This window comes from Ursus arctos, unplaced genomic scaffold (genome assembly GCF_023065955.2).
Source record: "Ursus arctos isolate Adak ecotype North America unplaced genomic scaffold, UrsArc2.0 scaffold_7, whole genome shotgun sequence".
Taxonomy (NCBI): domain Eukaryota; kingdom Metazoa; phylum Chordata; class Mammalia; order Carnivora; family Ursidae; genus Ursus; species Ursus arctos.
In genome coordinates, this window is record NW_026623089.1 from 63,109,091 (window position 1) to 63,135,139 (window position 26,049).

At 40.9% G+C, this 26,049-nt stretch overlaps 1 protein-coding gene across 3 annotated transcripts in view; it reads left to right on the plus strand.

The window, feature by feature from the left end:
* The window catches only part of SLC16A9 (solute carrier family 16 member 9), a 36,912-nt gene extending 11,237 nt beyond the window's left edge, over positions 1-25,675 (plus strand). For 2 of the 3 annotated variants that reach the window (XM_026504249.4, XM_057308581.1), the window contains exons 3-6: positions 7,817-7,960; positions 19,673-19,768; positions 22,248-23,165; positions 23,554-25,675. In XM_026504249.4, coding sequence (XP_026360034.1) covers positions 7,817-7,960; positions 19,673-19,768; positions 22,248-23,165; positions 23,554-23,732 — 1,337 coding nt within the window. In that variant the 3' untranslated portion in view covers positions 23,733-25,675. The remainder of the gene's footprint in view (positions 1-7,816; positions 7,961-19,672; positions 19,769-22,247; positions 23,166-23,553) is intronic. The other variant, XM_048219090.2, reaches the window with a different exon arrangement.
* Positions 25,676-26,049: the final 374 nt, after the last annotated feature.

The following is a 26,049-nucleotide window of genomic DNA, read 5'->3' on the forward strand; positions in this document are numbered from 1 at the left end:
CCCAGTTTTGTCCAGAGAAAACATAGCGGGTGTCATCCTCAGTTCTGCGATCCAACGTCTGGGGCTTTATAACTGAGCAAGGCACGGAGGAGTAAGTACATTTGCCAAGCAACATCTAAATTCTCCGGTTCTTGCGCTTACCCCTTACGTGGCTCAGTACCAGCCACTTTCACTTACTTGATCTTAATTGATCCTCACACATTGCACTGAGGTAGGCACTACTGTCCTTAGGTTGTGGTGCCCAGGTGCCCACATGACGACGAAGGCCAAGATGAAGCACATTCTCTGGGAGGAATAGTGGAGCCCAAAGCCCAGTTTTCCTAGCCTGCTCAGCCTGTTTCTTCATCTTTAAGCTGGGAACGATGAAAGTACTACCTTACCTGAGTGTCGTGGAGATGGTGCTTGGTATATGGCAGGTGCTCCACAAATATTAGCTATTAGAGGTCAAGAATCGGCCACAAATAAAATTACTTTTTCAAGCAGTTCCAACCAAACCGTGGAAGCTGCAAAAGAAAGGGACCCTTCAGAATGAGAGACAAAGATATTTGTGGGGCGACGGGCTGGAGGGAGAACTGGAACCTTGGTAACATTGTGCCTGAGCACCTCAACTTTAAAGGTCCCCCCTTTTCTCCGGCAAACCTAGACTTGGACGGAAGCTCACAGCAGCTTATTTGAAGAATGCAAGACATGCACTTCTTCACTGTACATTCTTCATAATCTTACTTCTTCATTCCTTCTCTTTGAAACTTGGATAATTGAGAAAATACTGTTCCTCTCGTCTGAATTATTTGCTTATCCAGGTGGTCCTTGGGAGGAATAAAGCTGGGAATTTGGGTTATACGTAGCGAACGAGCTCACCTCCATTACACACATGCATAGGGTCTCCTCCACGCTCAGGATTCCAAGACGGAAGACATCCTCCGTGCTTATAAGGGATTTTAGTTTCGGGGAAGAGACAGAAGAAAGGCTTACTGATCATTTGAGCCTTCAAAAGTGCGAGGGGAAAGCAGTGTCTGGAGTTTCATGCAGACGGGTTGTGAGGTGGGCCAGATGGGAGGATGGGCTGTGCACGGTGGGCCAGCAGGAGAAGGCCATCCATAGGGAGTCCCTCCATGCAGAGGCCTGCAGCGGCGCTGCAGGGATGCTTTCCGGGAGAGTGAGTCTGACTGCAGAAGGAGGCCTTGCATTGGGAGATGTGATGGCCAGGGTCCACCTGGCTAGGCTGTATTCCCCAGAGTCAAACACTAGTGTAGGTGTTGCCGTAAAGGTGTTTTATAGATGTGCTCAAAGTCCATCACCAATGGACTGTAAGTGGGGGAGATTATCCTAGATAATTTGGATGAACTTGATTCAATCCATTAAAGCAGAAGTGAACTTTCCCAGCAGAAGAAATTCCGTCTTTGGGCTGTAGCTTCCGTCTGTGCCAGAGAGTTTCAAGCTTCTCTTCCTGAGGGCCTGCCCTTAGGGTTTTGTACTTGCCTAACCGGGTGTCACATTTGCATAAGCCAGTGCCTTGCAATAAATCTCTTAACATGTATCTTCTGGTTCTGTTTCTCTGGTTGGAAACGTGACTGATGCAGGAGGGATGGAACTTAACTGAACTCAGGGCTGTCGTGGCCCTGCATTGTTTTCAGCTGAGCTAAAACACTTTTCAGTTAGACATCATTCTTCAAATTCAAGAAGGGTGGGGCCATTTTTCAGACAACAGAGTTGCTGAAACAGCAGGGAGACCTTTTGTTCTCTATTTTTGTACTCTAAGCAGATTTAACCGTCTCTCCCCTCCCTGTTCTCCTTAATTCCTTCAAAGGCCTGCAAACTGATAATGAGTCAATAAATCCACCCTCAGGTTCATGTAGTGAGTCGATGTAGCCAGTTGGGCTGCTGAATGAGTCGTGAGTGCTGGCGGAGCTGCCTTTGAGGATATCTGGACGATTTTACTCCCAAGCACTGTTAACTCCTTCAAGAAGGACTGAATTTCTGCCTGTTACAAGGATTCTGTTGCATCGGCCAGTTCCCAGGGTGCTAAGCATTTCCAAGATTGGGGAGAGTAACTCCGGGTTTTGCTTAAGCTGTCTGTACTCTCCGCAAACCAACCAACAAGCAAGGCAGTCCGTATGCACGAGATCAAGGATTTGAGTGGGTTTGGCTCCTTAGTGCCTTTCTCTTCCCTTAGGGAGATGAACTTGAAATTTTGGTCTCAGCAGGAGCAATGGGTGAGAAACCTATAAGAGTTTGCTGGGCTCCCTGCATTGTGGATAGAGGAGTAAGACTCTCACGGCCCAAGCATCTGCTCTGTTAGGAAATGCTTGCTGTGCTGCAGACATACAACCTGGTTACTGCTCTATTTTTTCTTTTCACTGTACTGTCAGCCTACTTATGGCTTCAGTGCCGGGGGCCTGGCCATCCTACCACTCTTGGGATTCTGAAACTTTTGAGGAGAAACAAGTGCATGGAAGTCGTTTCCCAAAGGGCGTGATTTCTTTCCCAAAGCTATCTTATAATAATGACAAATTGGAAAACCACGTTATGTTTCTGTTTCCTCCATTTAGAATTTTCATCCCTTTTGTTGATATAACCTTACTTTATGGCCCAGTTCAAGGCTCAGTTTTTTTGGCCCGTGGTGCTCTCCCTTTTCTGAAATCCCCAAACACATGGTTTGAACCTTTCTTTTGGTGCCTCTTGTTTGTGACCTTGGATTTTAGGGGGCGAGATGGCAGAGGAGTAGGGGACCCTATTTCAACCGGTCTCCCGAATTGAGCTGGGTATCTACCAGGCCATCCCGAACACTCACGAAATCAGCCTGTGACCTTGGATTTTAACTTAACTCTGTGTGTTTATTTTGTTTCCTGGTTTAGGTCTTGGATTGTGTGCCCTCCTCTCTGTGTCTTCTACCATAATATGAGACTCCAGGGCTGTGCTGTCCGACACAGCAGCCACCAGCTACGTGGGGCTATTGAGCACTTGAAATGTGGCTGGTTCAAGTTGAGATGTGCCATTAATGTAACAAACTCACACTGGATTTCAAAGCCTTACTACAAAACAAAAGAATATTAAATATCTCATTAATGATATTGAAGTGTTGAAGTGGTAATGTTTTAGATGTATTGAGTCAGATAAAATGTATTACCAAAATTAATTTGACCTCTTTTTATTTTTCTCATGTGCCTACTAGGGAGTTTAGAATTCCATAGTTGGCTCACACATGAGATTCCTTGTATTTCTGTTCAGTGCAGTGTTGCGCCAGTGGACGCTTGGTAAATAGTGAAGGAATGACAGTGATCAAATATTTAGTTTTTCATTTGATGAACGTGGACCTGAATAGAATGTTACCAACATACTTGAAAATTTTAAGAAGTGTATTCTTCCTCCATGCTAATTTGAACAGCCAGCAAAAAGTTAGCTGTGTTGTTTCCTGCCAAATTACCCTGGGGGCTGAAGGGAACAATTTCCTCAATTACTTGTAGATCATTCTGACTTCCCTGTAACAGCTCATCCTTCTCATGTTCTTAATTCACCCGTGATCATAACAAAACACTTTTTTAGTTATAATTTTCATTTTCATTTCCCTTTTTATTCCCTTCATTGGCTGAAAATTACCTCAATCAGTCATTGATTTGCAGATGACTACTAACAAATTATTTTATATTTTTTGTTCCATTTTGTACTTTCGAGGCTGCAGTGCTCAGAATCTCATCCTTATCTTCCTTTACTTCCTTTGCTCCTTACTTTGGTTTGTAGGGTTATTCACTAATATACAGGTTCTTCCTTTTTTTAGTGAACGTGTCCCCGTTGTGCCAAAAATGTTGCTAGGAGAACAGAATATCTTTTAAGAGCCCTGAATACCATACACTAGGAAGGAGAGGGCTGTTCCCCCCTTAGTGCCCCTCGCTGCCATCTACCACCATTCTGTGCTGACTGCCAGCTCTGCTACTTAACTTTTAGCCAAGGACTTTCAGTTCAACCAACTCGTCAACACTGATCTCCCAGACGGAATGTGGTAATAGTAATAATGGCTCCCAAACACCAGTATACGTACAACTGTAGTCTCAAGAAAACATTTTCACTGAAGAAGTCAATACAAAGGCACTGATGCTCTGTGTGTGTGTGTGTGTGTGTGTGTGTGTTAGGCTCCCACTAGCTTACATTTTATTCTCAAATGATATATCCTTCTCATTATTTCCTTATTAAAAGATTCCTTCTTCCTCTTAAATGAAATGGCAGTGACGATAGATGGTTGTTACATTTAAAAAATGACTTTACTTGTTAAAATAAAAAACCAGCAACCAGATATGATGCTTTCTTCTTCCTTTTTTTCTAAAATTTTGCAGCTTTCTGGAAGTGGAATCACTGGCTCATATAATGAGTTAACTAACTTTTGTTCCAAAGACCTCTTCTGTAAAGTACGAGACCTGAAGCATTATGAGAAATCTCCCCCGAGAGTCATCCTTTTGTTGAATTTATCTCTTGAAATTAGTCCAGTCCTGAGGAGTACTCTGTGGTTTCTCATCTTGGAAAACTTGCATGCTATTACTAAGAGCCAAACATGTAAATGTGTCGTGTCTTGCGGATATGACTTAAAGGTCAATTCCAGTTACACTTTGCCCTGATTGTTATTGATGAAATATGGGGTCGCTGTGGTTTAAATCTATGTAAATAGAATCTAGAAATACTCTGGTTCTAAGGATGAGAATAAAATAATTTGCTCTGAACTTTTAAACACCAAAACGACATGAATGTTACATTTTCATCTGCCATCAATTCATAGAACTAGTTAAGCTGTAAGATATTAGCAAAAATACATTGGTATTCTTTACTAATATTTTGATTTTTAGGAAAAAATTAAGGTGTCAGTTGAAATACTTCTCAGTTGGGAAGAATGCTAAGCTGACCTTGGCCTTAGCCCTGTCATTGATCGGCTTTGGATTCTTGGTCAAATTACAGGATCTTTCTGAGTTCCCGTTTCATCATTTTAAAAATGAGGTGTTTGGACTCTTTCCAAGGCCTCTTTCAGCTCTAGAATTCTGTTTTAAATCTCTGACATCAAGATATTTTTTTTAAGTAAACAGCAGATGGCAGTATGAAAGTAGAGAAATTTTTAAAAACCGTTTTCAATTTATTGTTTTTATCAGTCAAAGAATTTCTGTTCATTTCTTCCCTGAGCTTAATTTTTTTTCAAAGACTCATATATTAGACCAAAATGATCTATGAACTTATCACATAATTGGTAAGAATTAGGTACTTATTACATGTACTGGCTACAGTGTAAGCGTACATGCCATGACCATGGTCACCCCTCATCTGTACCCCTAGTTTCACATACTCTGCATTTCCTGTGAAGTTATCATGCATTAAGGAGCATAGATTTAAAGTCCTACTTTGAGGCTGGAACCTGAAACTTTTCAGGTATGCCAATAATAATACTCTGTGTGTTTTAATTCCATTGTGCTTGTTAAAGTTGTCGACACTGACTCTCAGTGTCCGTGCAGTTTGGTAAACAACATAGAAGGATCATGCTTTTATGATGTCACGCATCCATTTATGAAATTTGACCCTTAAAATCATTTCTATTTTTGAAGCGTGTAAGTATTTCTCATTGGGTATACAGACAGCTCCACTACTGGATGATAAGTTTGGTCTTTCAAATGGATTTTCCTTTTAAAGCACTGGCACAGAATATTCCCCTCTGTTTACTATATAAATATATCAGTGCTCTTCTGTACTGGCTCACACAGCAGGCCTGAAATGTCAAGGGCCAGTTCATGACCAGGGAGAAATGGGAGAGAGCTGTACGTGTTGAGAGCTATGTGGTATCTCAGTGGTCATATCCTGGTCTTAAGTATGCACTTGAGAGATTCCCTGGTATTGGCAGGAATGCTGGACTTGCGGTGGCCGGATCCTGGCTCTATCCCTTACAAACAGTAAAACTCATTTCTCTGTTTGAGATTCCTAAATGAAAGGTATATACAGATCTATCATGAGTATAGCTTGATGAACTTTTCACAAAGCAAATTACACCCATGTGATAAGCACATTCACATGAAGAAACAGAACATTGGTAGTACCCTGGAAGTGGGGCTGTGCTCCCTTCTGCTTATAACTCCCTACCCATTACCAAAGACAACCATTATCCTGACTTCTAATCATAGATTCATTTGGCCTGTTTTTGTGCTTTCTATGATTGTAATCATGCAATGTATTCTTTCTCGTGCTGTCTTTCACTCCACGTATGTTTATGAGATACTTGTGTGTGTGTAGCTGCAGATGAGTCATTCTCATTGCCATATAATAGTCCATTGTGTGCCCCTACCAGAATTCACTTATGGGTTCTATTGCTGATGCACGTCTGGGTTTCTAGGCTACTCTGAATTGTTCTGTTGTGAACGTTTTATACTTTTGGTACAGGTATTTCTATTGAGTGTATACACAGGAGCAGAATTTCTGAGCTATACAAGATGCTATATTCAGCCTTAGGAGACAATACCAGCAGTTTATGAGGGTTCTGATTGCTTCCTATCCTTGCCAACACTTACTGTTGTCTGTCTTTAGCCATCCTGGTGATAGTACTTTTTAAAAATTGGGAATAATAATTTGTACCTTGAAAGGTTGTTGTCAACTTCATTAAGATGTGCTTCTCTTTGCTTTCAAATCCTGGGCTTGCTCTTCTGCCATGGGCTTGGACAACCTCTCCGAGCTTCAGTTTCCTTCCATGTAGATGAGACTAACGGGCTGAATAATCCTTAATGTCTTTCATTTCTGATCAGTCTGGCTCTGTAGCTGTAGGTGCTTTCTAGGTACACTGCTAGTGGTGAAGAATTCTACCATCACTGAAATCCCATGGCTTAGGCATAGTTACCCATGTTGCCCACTTCCCTGTAGAACGGATGCAGGTAGTGTCTCTGTTACCTGTCACTCAGCAGTGTGCTGCTGCCCACAAATTCCAGGTGACACATAGAATGTAGGACAGTGGTACTGACGAACTCATACCAGAACGGGTGGGGTGCTTCTCCATTTGGCCTCTTGCCAGAATATTCCCTAGAAAATGAATAGCCCCCCCCCCCCAATCCCTCTACAGGATCATGATTGGTTGTGTTCAGTCAGTCATTGAGCTTATTTTCCTCATCAATATATGATCGCCCTTGTGCGGGAAAGGAGCGCTGGGAAGGAAAGATGCATGAAACGTGCAGGAGGCAAAGTCCTCAGCATAGTATGATGGTTAAGATGCTGGGTTCAGGAGTCAGACTGCCAGGGTTTCTACTTCTTCCTCCATCACTAGTCTGGTGGCTGCTGCTGCCGTTCTCATCACCGAAGAGCTGGCATTTCCTGGGGACTTCCTTGTGTCAGGCCTTGTGACCAGCTTGACATCTGTGCTCTCATTTGTCCTCACGGTAACCCTATGAGGGGCTATTGTTATGACAGTCTTCAGATGAGGACACTGAGGCACAGAGAGATCGGAAAATTTGCCTGAGATCGAGTTGCCAGCAAGTAGTAGAGCTCGAATTTGAATAAAGTCGGACCGCAGAATGCCCATTTCTTAACTATGTAGCCTCACCATCTGGAAACTTTAATTTCCTTATCAAAAAATGAGGTGAACAGTAGTATCTACCTTCCAGGGCTGCAGCGAGATTCAAATGAAATGTGATTGTTTGTACGAAGTATCTCGCAGAGGGCCCAGGACAGAGTGAATGCACAGTAGACGATGATTGTTGGTGCTACTGTGTGATGGAAAGAACCATTTTAAACTTATGATGGGATGGAGCCTATGATTGTGGGAAGGAGGTTACTGTTAAATAAGTGAAGGTTTCGTTTATTATTTTAGGTCCTGTCTGCAGCTTCTGTGTCTCCTCTTTTGGAGCAAGACCTGTGACAATCTTCAGTGGCTTCATGGTAGCTGGAGGCCTGATGTTGAGCAGTTTTGCCCCCAATATCTACTTTCTGTTTTTGTCCTATGGCATTGTTGTAGGTAAGAAACCTGGTCACTATAATTCTTCTAAGCTTCCAGAGTTAAACATCGTTTTACCAATGGCAGGTTTATTATTCAGTTAATATGCGGCATGATAATGATCAAAAATAATGAACTTTCCACGACCACTTCTCCAAAAATTACTGCTTTAGTAACATGTCCGCCCAGTGAATCAAAATATTTGAAAGGAGAAACATGTTTTATCCACACACCTTGTGTTCTCTTGCAAGACACAAGAAGGCTTTTACATTTCAGCACTGCTCAAAAAAGGGAAAGAGAGAGGGGGGAGCATGAGACTGACAGCACTTCTTTTTTTTTTTTTTTTTAAAGATTTTATTTATTTGACAGAGATAGAGACAGCCAGCGAGAGAGGGAACACAAGCAGGGGGAGTGGGAGAGGAAGAAACAGGCTCATAGCGGAGGAGCCTGATGTGGGGCCCGATCCCATAACGCCAGGATCACGCCCTGAGCCGAAGGCAGACGCTTTAACCGATGTGCCACCCAGGCGCCCCAGCACTTCTTACTGACTTACAAAGTGGTCCTTTTCGTAGTGGCTGGTTAAGCAGGGCTCCGGTGAGTTGTTTGTGTTCTAAGTAGCCTGCGCTTCCAGGGCCCACATCACAAAGTTACGGCAGAAGTAAAAAGTAGATTTTAAAACACTTAATTATTAGTGTTGGGGGTTTTGTTTTGTTTTGTTTTTAAGATAAGGCACGAGTGAAGAAGAACTGAGTGGTGGGGAAAATTGATGTTGCTCCTGGTTACAGGGAAGGAAACGTACAAGGCTCAGGGCCTGAGAGGACAGTTTTGGGGCAGGTGCCTTTCTGATGTCTTATACTAATTGTAGTCAGCGTTCAACATCATCAGACTATTCCTAGGGGCTCTTGGCAGGGAATTTGAAAAAGATGATTCCAACTGTCAAAGTTTTTCTGAGTGTCTGAAAGAACAATTTTGTTGACTAGTTATATTCCCCTTTTTTATTTGGGACTGTCCCCTGAATAATACATAATAGAAATAAGAGCAACTAATACGCACTGAGTACTTCCTGTGTGCCTGGCTCTGTGCTGAACTCTTTATCTGACCTCAGTTAATCTTCACAAGAACTCACATTACAGAGACGGAAAGTGGCACTCAGAGAAGGGAAATTACTAACAGAAGCTATATAGCTAGGAGATTTGGGGTGGAATCCACTCAGTCTGGCACCAGATCCTGACCTCTTTCACTTTTTTGTAACTATTTTCGGTGCTTTCCGAACGCTGGAAGTCTATTTTAAATTTAACTACGTACTCTAATACTGCTGAGACCTGAATCCCATGTTAGTTCTTTGAGAGCATGCTGTGCATTCTTGGTATTTTATATTTCCTGTAATGTTTAATACAGTTTTGGACTATGGGTACAAATACATTAATCTCTTGTGTAAAATTTGAGAGTCTCCACTGAATAATTATTTTGGATTATTGTCTAACGTCATAAAAAATATAGGTATCTGTATTTATGCATGAATATTGGATTTTTCCTTGTAGGACAAATCCCTTTTTGCACAGAAAACTGAATCATGATGCCATTGATATGATTTGGGCATTTCCCCCAAACTCTGGACTACACATTTAAAATTTTATGGGATTTTCCAATTCCACATGTTTTCAAGGTTAATCTAAGCATACTAAGTTGTTGCTGGCTTAAAAATTGATGAGCAGTGAGTGATACCATAGCATTTGCATTACCTGTAGATTAAAATAAATTTTTAAGAAGAAAAAATTGGCTTGCAATGTCTAAGCGCTATATGCATTTGGTTGTGTTGGAAGAATATCTAAAGGATATATCGAAAGGAAAAGACAATATGAACTAACTCCCATAACTAAATTTCAATTTCTGTAACAATGGAGGGAGATTTATCAACCTGTGAAGCTATTTTTGATTTGACTGATGTTGTTGGAACCTTTTGAGAACTAAGTGTGGCCCCCTCCCACCTCCATGATCTTCAATTAATTCGATAGGACTTGAGACTGGTCTTGGCTGGTGGTGCTGTTATAGGGCTTCCCCTTGGCTTTCTCCACTGTGATAACTCTTACCCCATTGGTCAAGGAACAACAGAGAGGGTGAGGGTTATACCCACCACCGTGAATGGGTGAGCCAGGGAAATATCAGGAACTTGGATGGGTCCCCCACTTTCCCTAGTGCACAATTACCTAAATAAGTGGCCATAGTTATCTTTGGGGAAGTATTTAGGGTACTGTTACCTGCATACTTGTCATAGCGTTTATTGTAATGTCCTTCCTCCTGGAATCCCGGTCTCTCCTCCACTTACTGATTCTGGGTCAGAAAACAGTCTCAGGTCTGAAGACTCTGATTTGGCAATAGGTTCTGAGTCCCTGCAGCTAAGAAGCCATTGTCAGCTCGTGGAGAGACTGCTGGGTTTAGGGTCAGGAGACGGAGATTCTGTGAGCCCGAGCAAGCTTGATGACAAATGGCTGTCCCTTCATCTGGGAAGGCAGGCTGGGAAACCTACCTCGCACAGGTTTTGTGAAGACTAAATAAAGTCAAGTGAAGTATAAATAAAAATAAAACAAATTAAAAAATTGAGTTGGATTTCAATGAATAAAAATGATGCTCCCCCCGGTAATTACTGGGGCCTTGTGAACTACTCCTAGCCAGCAGATAATTAATACTTATTACCACGGTCGACGTCTTTGTGTTTCTTTCTTTCTTTTTTTTCATCAGTAGGCTCATAGTCCAGGGCTCATCGAATATTTCTGGGATAAATAAGTGAGATAATCCTGAACAATGATACTTCCATTCTATCATCGTACAGACTATCCCGTTGAAAAGGAAGTGACAGGAGATCATTACGGTCTAAACTCATTTTCCTTTTTGTGTCGATTCTTAGAAAAAATAAGAAAGATTCACTTTAATGATAATATTCATTGAGCACCAGTTCTGGGCAGAATCGTACAGTAAGCATTTTCATTTGCCTAGGATGACCTAGATGGTCTCTGAGGAGGGACAGTATGCGAGGGAAGGAGCAAACACCGAGAGGCAGGCTTGCGGCTCCAGCCCTGTGGGTCGACCTATCTTATTCACTTGCCAACTGTGTGACTCCAGACAAGTAACTTAACTTCTGTTTCCTCATTTTTAAAACTGAATGTGATAATGACATCCACCTCCTGGTTTGTGAATCGAGGACGTAATGCAATACATTTTAGCTAGCATAACCATTCTTACTAGTTTTGTGACCTTGGACAATTCTTTAATCTCTCTGCGCCTCTCTTTATTTTTATTGAATGACTTCACGAAGCTGTTGTGCCTGTTCATGAGATAATACATATACGGAAGCAGAAGGCGGTGTTTCCTACATCCCTTCCCTTAAATTCCTTTCTGAACGCTTAGTTCAGGGCCACAGAAGCAGTTTTTTGCTACTGAGGAAGCTTTATTGAATCAACAATATTTGTATAACAGATTAAGAAGATAGAAAAAGAAATTAAAGCTTTTTAGTATGTTTAATTATAGTACGCAATATCGAAAAGGATACTAAAGTGTATTAACGGGCGTAATTCTGTCTTACCAATTAATTGATGTTTTAAAAAGTATCGTCTTGAAAATATGATGTTATCTTGTTTAGTTTCATAGCTAACAGCAAAGGGCCGTTTCCCCTTTTTCAAGTGACTGCAAGCCGCACTGCCAAACCTGGGAATTCAGGCTTCCATTTTCTCGATTGCTTATTTATTTATTTATTTATTTTTAAAGATTTTATTTATTTATTCGACAGAGATAGAGACAGCCAGAGAGAGAGGGAACACAAGCAGAGGGAGTGGGAGAGGAAGAAGCAGGCTCATAGCGGAGGAGCCTGATGTGAGGCTCGATCCCATAACGCCAGGATCACGCCCTGAGCCGAAGGCAGAGACTTAACCACTGTGCCACCCAGGCGCCCCTGGAAGAAGCAGGCTCATAGCGGAGGAGCCTGATGTGAGGCTCGATCCCATAACGCCAGGATCACGCCCTGAGCCGAAGGCAGAGACTTAACCACTGTGCCACCCAGGCGCCCCTGGAAGAAGCAGGCTCATAGCAGAGGAGCCTGATGTGGGGCTCGATCCCATAACGCCAGGATCACGCCCTGAGCCGAAGGCAGAGACTTAACCACTGTGCCACCCAGGCGCCCCTGGAAGAAGCAGGCTCATAGCAGAGGAGCCTGATGTGGGGCTCGATCCCAGGATCCAGGGATCACACCCTGAGCCGAAGGCAGACGCTTAACCGCTGTGCCACCCAGGCGCCTCGATTGCTTTTTTAAATCAGGAAAAAGAAAGTGGGGTACAGGGTGGGGGTGGGAAATATGGGCTGAATGTGTTGTTCAAATGTCTCCCCAATAATTTCTTTTGGCTTTGCTGAAAAGCTCGACTCAAAATCAATGTCTTCTGTCTGTTTTCTTCAGAGTATGTTGTTATTTAGCTCCCTGGTTAGTGTTTTCTTACTATTCCTTCTCGGTTTTGGAAAAATTCAATTTTCTCCTCCTTTGTTTTCATGGTGATATCTGCGTTCACCCTGAATCTGCTCCGCTTCCCGAGATTGGAGAGGGAAAAGACCGTGTTTTCAGACAGTCTGATTCTCCTGCTCAATTACGGCAAATGAGATCAAGGTCATTTCCTGCCGTTCACTTTCGCAGTTAGAGCTTTATAAGCCTTTTTGTTTTGTTTTTAATGGTTGTATCATTAAAGACAGTCCTTTTTTCTCCCACGGATGCTCAGTTGTAATAAGGAACTATGATTTTCTAATTAGTCTGAGGCTGTTATCGACATAATGCCATAATACTCAGGTGAAAAGTGAAAACATACAACACAATGGTTATTTTTTAGTCCTTATTATATTCTAGGCACAGATTCTAAATCTTTTACTTTTTTTATGTCTCTTAATCTTTACAGCTATCTCGTGAGATTGTTTTAAAGATAAAGCAACCAAGAATTAGAGAGTTTAAGTAAACTCTCAAGTCCCCCAAGTTGCCCAGCCAGTAAGAGAGAGAGCTGGAATTTGAACCCAAGCCAGCCTGATTGCCAAGCCTGTCCTCGTAACTAGTCAATGTCATGTTCAGAGAACTCATGCTAAGCTACAAAAGTCAGAGCCAGTTTATTAAAAACACTAGCCAATCGCTTGCACTTTCAAACTTCCCATGCAGATGCTTGAAGCTAGCAGCATAAATGTACCTGCTGCGTTTGGATAAGCTAAACTTCTCTTTTTCGGTGCCTTAAGTTACCTTCCTGAAGTTTCATGTCTAGAAGTAGATATTTCTGGGACACTGTATACAATTGCCTATCCTAACCTTTGGTCAGGATAATAAATTGTCTTGGCTCAACTATTCTAAGAGGTGGTTCAAATCCTTGCTTTAAAACATACAGAAGGGGAATTCTCCCAAATAACTGGGAGGCAGGTCCCCACACTACAGTGACCACTGTCCTGGTTTGCCCAGGACTAATGGGTTTTCCAGGGTATAAGACTTCTAGTAGCCAAACCAGGAATGTCTTGGGCACTGCCCCTCCCCCCACCCCACACCGTGTCTGGATTCTGTAGCCTCACCCATATTGCTTCTTAAGATTGCCATGTTAAAATGCACTGTCACTAAAATATTTCCTTTTCATAAAAGTAATACTGCAGGGAGAAGTTTTCATACATAAATGTAGAGGTTTGATAGGTATCTACTCAGTTACACACAAAAATATGTATATAATGAAAGGGTATTTAAAAAAATTCGTAGACATTTTCAAAAATATGTACGTGCATGATTTCAGATGTTCTATTGCTTGTCTTCCTACAATAGACCAGACTTCACGTTGCATGCTTTTATTCACATGCTGTTTCTTTAGAGATGCTTGCTTTATTTATTCTAAATTTGAAGCATTTTATAATATCAGCATGTTTTACTTCAGTTATATTTCCTCCTCATAACTCTTGTCAGTTTAATTCATCTAGGTTTTTTTTTTTTAGTTTATAGGTAAGAAATGAGAAAAATGAGAAAATGAGGAAGCTTAGTGTGATTTGCCCAAAGCATCATCTTATAATGCATAGAAGTTGCAAATTTGTATCTTTTTTCAAACCATGTAATTCTAATTCTTTCTAATGATGCTATCCTAATAAATTAATTATTGTGAAAGAAAAAGTCTTTAATATTTTTTAAGCTAAGCTTTAGTTTCTGGCTAAAGTAAAAAGTAAAAAAAATCAGCATCATTGAAGTGGGGAATAGATATAAAGAAATTATTTTAAAAATACATATTCACACACGCATAATACATACAGAGTGATTGTTTGTTATATGTATAGAGACACAGACAGGAAGAGAAAAATGTAAGAACTCAAATGAGATTTACGGGAAAAGGTAGTAGATTAACTTCTGTGGGGAGTTCATTCAACAGAATTTTAAAAACACTGTGCCAGGCTCAGACCTGGAACCAGGATACTTGGGTGAATAAGACACAGCTTACCCTCAGATAGCTCATTGTCTAGTTGGGGGAATAAACTCGTAAATTTGCACCTTGTAGCACAGCAAAATAAGGCAATCATAAAATGAAACCAACATTGCGTGCTGGGGTAGTATGTCGCTGTGGGGGACGGGTGCTGAAGCAGGCTTCCTGCAGGAGTTTATGCTTGAGCTGAGTCCGGAAGGACAGGTGGGATGCGGTCAGGTGGGCATGGGTTTTGAAGGGGAGTGAGGGGGGTGGAAGGAGGATACTGCGGGAGCTCAAATGCTCAGAGGTGTGATATACGTGGATAAGAGTGTTTTTATAGATATTTAAGGACTGAAGAAGTCATGTGGTTAGGTACGAATACCCCAAAGCATGGTAGGCACCAAAGGATGACAAAATGTTTTTATATGGACTTGACTGTAGGAGTGTGACGTAATGAGAATTGTATGACAGCAGCTTAGAAGATAGATTGATGGAGGGGCGCCTGGGTGGCACAGCGGTTAAGCGTCTGCCTTCGGCTCAGGGCGTGATCCCGGTGTTCCGGGATCGAGCCCCACATCAGGCTCCTCTGCTATGAGCCTGCTTCTTCCTCTCCCACTCCCCCTGCTTGTGTTCCCTCTCTCGCTGGCTGTCTCTATCTCTGTCGAATAAATAAATAAAATCTTAAAAAAAAAAAAAAAAAGAAGATAGATTGATGGAAAAAGAAAAAAAAAAAAAGAAGATAGATTGGTGGGAAAGGTACTGGAGGCTTGAGAGAGTGACCAGGAAGCCAGAATTCAGCTCAGAAAAGATGAGGAGGTGAACAGAGGTAGCGGCGGGGCAGAGACAGAGGGAGGCTGGTAATTCAGGGAGTAGGCATGATAAAGAGCGTCTGTCTGGTTTGATGGGGGGGATGCGGGAGAAGAGGCCTCTGAAGATGTGGTCTTGCCCAGAGGTGTGTGAAATGGAACATAAGGTGTGGAAAGGGAATGTCAGAACATGTAAATACATTTAGTTTTCACCCATTTAAGTAAAGGGAAACAATAGTATTTTACTAATGTTTATGCTTTGAATTGTTAGTAATATGGGCATTTAGTTTAAAAATTGTACTGCAGGCTGATGCTCAAAATTATTTTCACTGTTAGGAGTCTGATCAAAAATGACTGGAGACCCAGGGGTGCTTTAAGGCACTGGTTCCCAAACTCTATAGTCTGGGCACCCTTTACTCTCTTTTGTGTGGGACCCCAAGGAGCTTTTGAATATATGGATTATACTTATAGATATTTATTCTGTTAAAATTAGCTGTATTAAAAGCTGAGAAATTTGAAAATATTTGGTTAGTAATTCATTGAAAGATACCAACAAACCCATACATGATAGCATAAGTATTGTAATTATTATGAAAAATAACTCTATTTTCCTAAAGAATAACAGAATTTAGTGAAAAGAGGGGCATTATTTTACAGTTTTGCAAATCTCCTTAATGTTTGGCTTCTTAGAAGACTTCTAGAATCTCATATTGGCTCCGTATGCAATCTGTTGCAATCTATTTTTTTTTTTTGATTGAAGTGTATGAAGTAAATCGTGTCACATACAAAGATGTAGTTGGAAAAGGGAGGAGTTTTTAATAGCTTTTCAGGAAACTGTAGATATTCTTCTCTGATACTATACCGAAACTTGATGAGTGATTTTCCAACGTTAATTGTAATATGAAACCTGGTACCACATCAATATACTTTTCCTACTCTGTTATATTAAACCCGATTATTTATTCTGCACTTCGCTTTTTCTTTGTCTTTTTTTTTCATTTCTTTTTAAAAATTTATTACAATACCTAACCTTTATTTTTTCAAAATTTTATTTAAATCCTAGTTAGTGATTGTATAGCGTAGTATTGGTTTTTGGAGTAGAATTCAGTGATTTGTCACTTAGATATGACACCCAGTGCTCATTCCAAGTGCCCTCCTTAATCCCTGTCCCCCACCCACATCCCTCCATCAACCCTGAGTTTGCTCTGTAGAGTTAAGAGTCAGTTCTGGCTTGTTTCCCTCTCTCCATTTTTTCTTTTCCCCCCTTCCCATATGTTCATCTGTTTCCTTTCTTAAATTCCACATATGAGTGAGATCATATGGTATTTGTCTTTCTCCAACTGACTTATTTCACTTAGCATAATACTGTCTAGCTCCATCTACATTTTTGCAAATGACATACTCTGGATACATCATTATTCAAGCCTGCTTTTGTAATATCATGACTTGGTTATTTGAAAAATATTGGTTCACTGAGTTATGAAATAACTTGTAAATGTTGACAAATTTCATTATACAACATCAAAAATCACTTTTGTTACTATCACCAATAGACTCATGAGAAAACTTTTATATGTTGGGAAGCTGTCCAAATTCATAGTCATGGATACAAGTTTTCTAAAATTCTATTTTTTTCTGGAATGTTTGAATTTTATCATTGGTAACAATTACTGCCAATTGTCTCCCTGCTTAGTTTGTTTTCAAAAAGCTGTCTGCCAAATACCCAAGTCTGAGTAACCACAGTTTGTCTGTTAGATATTCTTTAAAATACAAACAGGGTTACACAGGAGAAGAGGGGCTATTTGAGCCGGCTACTAAAACAGTTGTGTAAGGGCTTTTCCTTGTAATAATTGTTGTCATCCAAATGAAGCATTTTTTAAAAATTTTGTTTGCTTTTATTGTGAGTATGTGGTTATGTAGCATAACTTGATACCAAAGTTTGGTACCAATACCTTGACTTGTGCTAAGGCCCTTGTGGTTTTACTCACCATCTCTTTTGCTCCCTCAGCATAAATGTAAACACAGTGAAAAAAAGCAGAGATCATGTTAGTATTACAGTAGTCCCCCCCTTATCCATGGGAGATACCGTCCAAGACCACCAATGAATGTCTGAAAACATGCATAGTAATGAACCCTATGTTTTCTCCTATATGTACACACCTCTGATAAAGTTTATTTTATAAATTAGGCACAGTAAGAGATTAATAACAATAATAAAATCAAACAATTATAACAATATACTGTAATAAAAGTTATGTGAAGTGGTCTCTCTCTCAAAATACCTTATTGGACTGTACTCACCCTTCTTGTGATGATGTGAGATGATAAAATGTCGGTGATGAGATGAAGCGAGGGGAATGACGTAAGCGCTGTGACGTAGTGTGAGGCTACTGCTGACCTTCGGACCATATGTCAGGACGGTCATCTGTTTCTGGACTGCGGTTGACTGTGGGTAACTGAAACGGTGGAAAGCAAAACTGTGGATAAGTGGGAGACTAGTTATGACTATTATGAAAATAGTTTTGACTTCATGGACTCTAGGAAAGATCTTGGAGATTCTAGGGACCCCTCTTCAATAACTTCCAGTTTAAGGTCAGCCTGTTACAGATGTAGGAGGGCATTATGCTACCTTTTTGAAAAGTGTAAGGAGAAAGCATTTCTTTTTTTTTTTTTTTTAAGATTTTATTTTTATTTATTTGACAGACAGAGAGAGACAGCCAGCAAGAGAGAGAACACAGGCAGGGGGAGAGGGAGAGGAAGAAGCAGGCTTCCAGCAGAGGAGCCTGATGTGGGGCTCGATCCCAGGACTCTGGGATCACGCCCTGAGCTGAAGGCAGACACTTAACGACTGAGCCACCCAGGCGCCCCAGGAGAAAGCATTTCAAATTTCTGTGACATAAAAAAAAAAAGTGAAATAAACTTAACTGAAACCCATGACCTTGACATAATTTTTTAAAACGCCTTTTTTTGGTCTCAGGCTAAAAGTTTAAAAGTTGCTGTTTCAACTTTTCGGACATTGACATTTAGCAATCAGAAATGTCTTTTTTTTTTTCTTGTCTCTAATGCCTAACAGTTGACAGAGCCCTGACAACCAAATCACAGAAAAGTAAATTCATTCGCCCTCCAAAGGCTTTCTGACGTATAGTCTCAGTTAAGGGTGACATTTTTTGGTTTTGAAATCGATTGTTTAAAAACGGTTTTATTTCATACCTTGAAGTGTCCTATAGACACGTAGAAACTGTGTAGGTCAATCCAACTCATATTTCAGTTGATGAGATGTTTTTTTCCCTTACATCATGTGAGAAGGCACTTTATTTTAAAAAGTTTACTTAAAGTGTAATTGTTTTAGTCTATCTCATTTCTTTAAGAAGACTTTTTATGGAATCACAGAAGATCCGCTGGGTCTTCAGTTCAAAGTGTTAATTTCTTAAAATACTTACGCAGTGTATTTGTGAAGCCCTTGTATTCTTTCTAATCAGAGTTTAGGTGCCAATTAACAGGAATGAAAATGATCTTAACTCATTTAATGGGCCAGGGTTAAAATCCAGTTTTTAAAACTACGGCCTATGTGTTTTTTATAGAATGACCCTCAAGAGCAGATAGTGTTGCAGAAGAAAGGCAAGAAGTCATGAGTTAGAAGCCAGAGGAAAATTTTATGAAAAACAAACTGGGTTTATCAGGTACTAAATAGGGAAGGAAAGATTAAGCTAATAAACAAAAGCCTTGGAGAAGATCTGGAGATAAATATTGTCTCAAGAAAGGGAAATTTAGTAAGATATTTTTTTTAATTATAAAAGAATTTCACGTCTACAGAATAAGTAGAGAATCATGTAACAAACAACTTTTTTTTTTTGCAAAGATATTTTAAACTAAATTAAAGACATTCTACTCCTAAATAGGGTAGTTTATATCTCTGAAAGCAAATAACTTAATAATATATATTTTACTGTGATGGGATGATCTGAGAACCCCAGAGGACCTCTGGGGGGGGCCTTTGCTTTGTAGACTGGGTGTGCAAACTCTAAGCTCTCTCAAAATAGCTTGGGCTGGTGAAGGGAACTTTTCAAATTGTTTAGAGCACTTCGAGGAGGAAGGGACATTGAGCTCAGGGCAAGGACTTGGAAGAGAGACAGAATGGGCATGTTTGATTAAGTTTTGCTATTTGGTAACTTAACCATTTTCTCCATCTGCCCGTAATGGCTTGATTTAAATTTGCATTATTCATTCATGCTTCAGAAATTGGACTTTTATTTGACTTGAGCCCAACCTTAGGATGGGTGTGGAGTGAGAACTGAGCTTACCCAAATATGTTCATTGGAGCTCCACAAATGATGTCTTAAGGATCCAGGAATCCATGCTTGGAAGAGTTTTAGCCAGTCCGAAACAGAGTGGCCTACTGGAGATACTTAAATTATTCTTTTTTGTTTTTGTTTTTGCATTGAAGTACTGTCTTAATTTATGCAATGTCTTCTTATGTTTAGGACTCGGATGTGGTTTATTATACACGGCAACAGTGACCATTACGTGCCAGTATTTTGACAGCCACCGAGGCCTTGCCCTTGGCCTGATTTCAACAGGTACATTTTCAAAATAAGTATAGCATTGTCACGATCCAGCCTTCTAATCAAATTCAAAGGTTGCCAAACACCGATGTTTAACCAGCTATGTCCCAGCTCCCGCTTAGGGAGCACACTTTTTTACTCTAGCCCGAGAAGGAAATGTTATTTTCCACTGGAAATAAGGGTATAGCTTACAGAGAATCCTAGGACACATACATGAAAAATCTGGGGCATTTGATGACCAATATAATAAAGGAAAGGAAAACTTGTGGACCCAGTCTGTTGAGAGTCACAAGCTAGTGAGCGCTTTACTCAAAGAAGCAGAGTGCACTTCTGTGAGGCACCTTCCCTCTGAGAGAGGTAGGAGAAATGCCAGGAAATTGGAGACCCCCTGTCTGTCAGGGCTCTGTCAGGAAGCCTGATGCCGCCATCTCACCATCTCCATTTACTGCAGAGTGTACAGTTTTTCTAAAGTCCTGATCTATGTATGCATCTCCCTGGCTACGTGCATATCCACACGACAGGCAGTTCAGACTCTAGTTCTTCCTTTAACGATCAAGCGATGATCACTGGGGGGAAATGGAAATATGGACGCCTTCTGGACTCCTCTGATGTTTGAACTGGCGTTGCACTTTTCAGATGGATTTTTTCATAAGCTGTTTGGGGAACTTATCAAAATTTTCTGTGGCCAAAACTTTATGAGTTTGCTTTGGAGACAGAACGGCCAAGTTTAGTAAAAGTGGTACGTTTACATATGCTACTCCCTCGTTAATGAGCACGTAGTCCTGGGAGGTCAGACTTCCAGAGAAACCGAATAAGTTCAATGATCTTTCTGGCAACAGAATCCAAACTAATGTTTTATTCGCGAGGCCAACGCAGTGGCAACAAAGTGATTCCAGATTGAATTAAATGGAGCGGGATATTTACTGAAGGTGGTTAAAGGAAGCATTGCCAGGTGAGAAATGCAAATCATGATCTAAGAGGAGACGGGGCCAGAGTCCTAGGACACAGCTAGGCTGAGGCAGACCTGGGAGAAGAAATAGCAAAAACAGAAGACAGAGAACCCAAAGCAGTGGGAATGCAGTTCAAAGAACCTTACAGGCTCTCCCCCAGGTGTGGGAGGGAGCGTGACGGTAGGCATGAGATTAAAGGACAATAGACCTTACCTGCCCTGTACTTCCGTAGAGGCTTGTAATGTAACCATGAGCCCAGACCCAGGACCCAGAACACCTGGTTTTGAATCCTGCCTGGGTCACTAACTTGCTGTCTGCTGACAGACAAGTTATTGAACTGTTCTGTTCAGTTAACTGTTGAGTTAAGCCTCAGTTTTCTGAACTGTAAAATGGGGATAATAATAGTACTCATCACATGAAGTTATTGGGCATATTAAAGAAGCATACGTGTAAGGCACAGAGCAAGGGCTCTAAAACATGGAGTAGTATAACTATGACCTAGGTTTCCCTTAATGTCCTAATTTATGTGTGCTGAAGATGCCAGAAATTGTATGTTGTTTGCTTTCATTCAGTCTAGAAAGGAGGGCATAGGGCCTGGGCCATGGCACACTGAAGTAAAAATGGATCGACTCTGGACAGTTAAGATTTGGCAGAATTAAGGAGTTTTTAGTTTCAACTCACAGGGAGCTCACTGAAGCAAAATTTAGGAGAATCATGGATCTACTCAGTCCTTTTGGGCTGTGATGACAAAGTACCATAGACTAGGTGGCTGATACACAACGGAAATTTATTTCTCAGGTCTGGAGGCTGGGAATCTGACATTAGGATGCCAGCATGGTTGGGTTCTGGTGACAGACCTCTTCCAGGCCATAGACCACCATTTTCTTGCTATTTCCCCACTTGGTGGAAGGTGAGGGGGTTTCTCAGGGGTCTCTTTGATATGGGTGCTAATCCCATTCATGTGTGCTCCATGAGCTCATGACCTCACTGCTTCCCAAAGGTGCCCCCCCAATACCATCATATTGGGGGTTAGGATTTCAACATATGAATTGGGGTGGGGGCACAGACATTCAGCCTATAGGATCCATGTCTACACTGACAAGCAAAACAAAACTCACAGCAGGATTTTTTAAAAATTGAAAAGAAACCAAAAACAAATATTTGTGAAATATTGTGACCTCACCGAAAAAAAGGAACATGGGCATGAAACAAAGATTTTAGGGAAGCGATCTTGTTCCATGGTGAACAGAGTTGGTAACTAATGTCCACAGGCCAGATCTAGTCTACTGCCTGTTTTTGGAGAGCTCATGAGCTGAGAGTGATTTTTTTTTGTATAGTTAATTTTAAAAATCAGAATAAGGATATTTCAGGGCATATGAAAATTATGTGCAGTGAAAATTTCAATGTCCATAGATAAAGGTTTGTTTGGAATCTAACCATTCTCTTTCCTTTACAAATCTCACTTGGCCGATATTAATAATGGTTGTTCTGAGAGTCCCAAATGATAAGAGATTAAGATTGAACAGCTCCCATTTCCTTTTTAGGTTCAAGTGTTGGACTTTTTATATATGCTGCTCTGCAGAGGTTGCTGATTGAGTTCTATGGGCTGGATGGATGCCTGCTGATTGTGGGTGCCTTAGCTTTAAATATATTAGCCTGCGGCAGCCTGATGAGACCCCTCCAGTCCTCTGATTGCCCTTTGCCTGAAAAGACAGCTCTGGAAAGTGTACCAGATCGATACTCCATTTACAGTGAGAAAGAAAAGGACCTGGAGGAAAACACAAACATTCTTGGAAAGAGCCATGGTGCTGAGGAAACATGCAAGGGCACCTTAGCCAGTGGTGGCCGGAAACAGGAGAGTCTACTTCATAAAAACCCAACAACAGTGGCGCATGCAAAAGAGGCCGAAACGTACAAAAAGAAAGTTGCTGAGCAGACATATTTTTGCAAACAGCTTGCCAAGAGGAAGTGGCAAGTATATAAAAACTACTGTGGAGAAACTGTGGCTCTTTTTAAAAACAAAGTATTTTCAGCGCTCTTCATTGCTATCTTTCTTTTTGACATCGGAGGATTTCCACCTTCATTACTTATGGAAGATGTGGCAAGAAGTTCAAATGTGAAAGAAGAAGAGCTTATTATGCCTCTTATTTCCATTATTGGCATTATGACGGCAGTGGGTAAACTCCTTTTAGGGATACTGGCTGACTTCAAGTGGATTAATACCTTATATCTTTACGTAGCTACCTTAATAGTCATGGGCCTGGCCTTGTGTGCAATTCCATTTGCTGAAAGTTACGTCACGTTGGCCATACTTTCTGGGATTCTAGGGTTTCTGACCGGCAATTGGTCCATCTTCCCATACGTGACCACGAAGACGGTGGGAATTGAAAAATTAGCCCACGCCTATGGGATATTAATGTTCTTTGCTGGACTTGGAAATAGCCTTGGACCACCAATTGTTGGTAAGATATTTCGTAAAGCCAACCTGTTTTACCGTTCTTCTTTGTCACATCTCTGGATACAGACATCCGGACCGTGAGAGTAGCATAGATTAGCACAAAATGCATAAACGTCTCAAGGTAATGATTTAGTCACAATCACTTTGATATAGTGAAGAAGCTCAGGGATTTGTGTTCGTTTTTTATTGGGGAGAAACTCAAAATGCTTATTTATCCTTGTCCAAATTATTTGGGAGCTGCTTCTCTGCTAACTCCCGGTAGTGCGCTCTACAGTACGTGGCGTAATGTATCGTGAGCCTCACGGTCCCTAAGATTGATGAAATGAGTGGACGATGGGCTTTCTCTTCCGATGATTTCTGTCCAATTCACTTTTTTCTCACTCTCTTTTCAGGTTGGTTTTATGACTGGACCCAGACCTATGACACCGCGTTTTATTTCAGTGGCTGCTGCGTCCTGCTGGGAGGCTTCGTCCTGCTGCTGGCCGCCTTGCCTTCCTGGGACACCTGCAACAAGCTGCTGCCCAGGCCGGCTCCAGCCACCTTTCTGTACAAAGTGCCCTCTAATGTTTAGAGGAAGGGCGGAAGGCACTGCAGACTTGTCTCACGGCAGAATTGCGCTGTGGCTGACTCTGAATGAATTTTTTTTTTTTTTTAACAAATCCAGATATTCTCTACGTACTGTGTATGTAGCTTCTATCTCCTGTATATATTTTTTCCCTTTTTGTGTTTTTCCAAGAAGTGGGACTCTTCTGTTTTACTATCACTCATGAGTCGTTGATGTTGTAAAGATTTTGGCCCACCTCGGAAGGCTTTCTCTGCGTAAAGCAATATAATTTCTCCGTAAGTTCCGTTAGTTCCACTGCAAGGCACCCAGAAGGGGCTCTTCTGTTTTAAACCTGGTGCAGGCAGCGTGATGAGATACGTGTGAAGGCCACTGGGGACTAAATCACTCTCTTCTCTATGTTAGACGGGCTAGTACGTGAAAACAGTTATAAAATGGCATTAAGAATTGCAGTGGAGTAAGCCGATCTTTTTTTGGTCAAGGGTATTTTAAATCACAATCACTAGTTTTCACTATTTGATTTTATTTACCTTGAGGCAGCGTCCCATATTTGGACCCACTGCGCTTATATCGTTTCAATTCCTAAGGTGTTTGCTGAGGGGCAGGCAGACTCCAAACAGGGGCACTGAGCACAGCCTTGCTTCACGCTTGGCTGCCATAACCACACTCACTTTTCTCTGTCAGCATCCACTCAGCTGATGCTTCCCAGGAAGGGCTGATTTTACCTGTTTCCAAAATGGAAATGCGTAAACCATTCCATTCTGGCAAATGGGCAGCATCCATTTGCTTCGGGCACAGTGGGAATGAATTGCAAATCCTTGCATAACTTCTCAGTGAAGCATTTATTTGCTACTATCAGATTTTACCACTATCAAATTTTAATTCAAGGGCAGAATGAAAATGTGTGGGTGTGCGTGTGTGTGGGTGTGTGTGTGTGTGTGCGTGTGTGTGTGTGTGCGCTCCAAGTTCGTGTGGGACATGGGAAGAGAAAAAGGCAATAAGAAACTGATACCCTGATCCAAGTTCATTCAATCTTACAAAAACTTTTTGGAAGAAAATCAATGTTTGATAAATGGACATTTTTCTAAAGAAATATTTTTTTAACTTTGCTATATGTTGGAATCCTCTAGATCTTCTAAAAAATGTAGTTGCCTGAATACTACTCTTAGAGATTTTAATTCTGTAGGTCTAGGCTGTGGGCCAAGCATCAATATTTTTAGTGAACTGTTCAAGGAATTCTGACAACACAGCCGGGTTGAGAATGGTTGTTGTAAGACCGGCAATAGAGAAACCAGTCATTCTCTTAAATAAAAAAACAAAAAAGCAATAAACCATTGAGGTGAGGGGTTTTTAGAAAGAGCCAACTACGGTTCTTTAAATAGGACGCACTCTTCCTATTGTGCCAAAATTGTCTTTTCATTTCTTTTGAAATATGTAAGATTTTATACTTCTATGGTGCCTTTCTTGGAAGGCGCCTAAAGCACTTTATAAGCCTGACGCCCCACCACACCTCGGCGAGGTGGGTAAATAGTACTTTTCTATGCAGTAAACCTGGAGTGTGGGGGAATTTCATAACTGAGTTAATCCTACTCAATAATGCAATAATGGGGCTCCAAAGTGCCTTGGACTTCTACTCCATACTCAGACTTCTGGAAAGTTTTCTGTACCTCATTCTTTAGTCACTGTCAAGGTTAGTAAGTAAAAGGAGTGACATTTTAAGAAGTTAAACTAAATGTTTTTGTGTTGAAAATTCCTTTTTGCCAACATTATATTCAGGAAATCCTATAACCTGAAAAAAATTAACTTTCACGACATCCCCACATTCATCAATGTTGATAATTGTCCAAACGCGTCTTCACCTTGTCTACTAATGTTATCCAGTGTGTGCATTTTCCATTGTCTAGGGAATGAATTTTATGTTACAATAAAATATTTTTTGGGTTTGTTTTGCATTGGTTTGGTTGCTTTTCTCTTCTTAGCCGTCCTCCTTCCCCTAATTGCAGTGACATTTCACTTGAATGTAAAAAAATTACCACATGTTCACTTCAGACCCCAGAGTTTGGTGACTGGACCTCAACATATTCAAGTCAATCCGCTAAACTATTTTGACCATTGCCTTCCAAAAAGTCAACATGTCAACCCTACAGAATCCTTTTGAAGAAAAGGGGATAGATTTCTCTTTGAGATTCTTAATAATGATCTTGGCAATCATCAATGGAATTCTTAATATGTTCTAGACACATTATATTATTTATCTTTCATTATAGCCCTATGAGGTGGGAATTAGAGTCCTCATTGTATGGTACAAAACATAATTGTCATGATA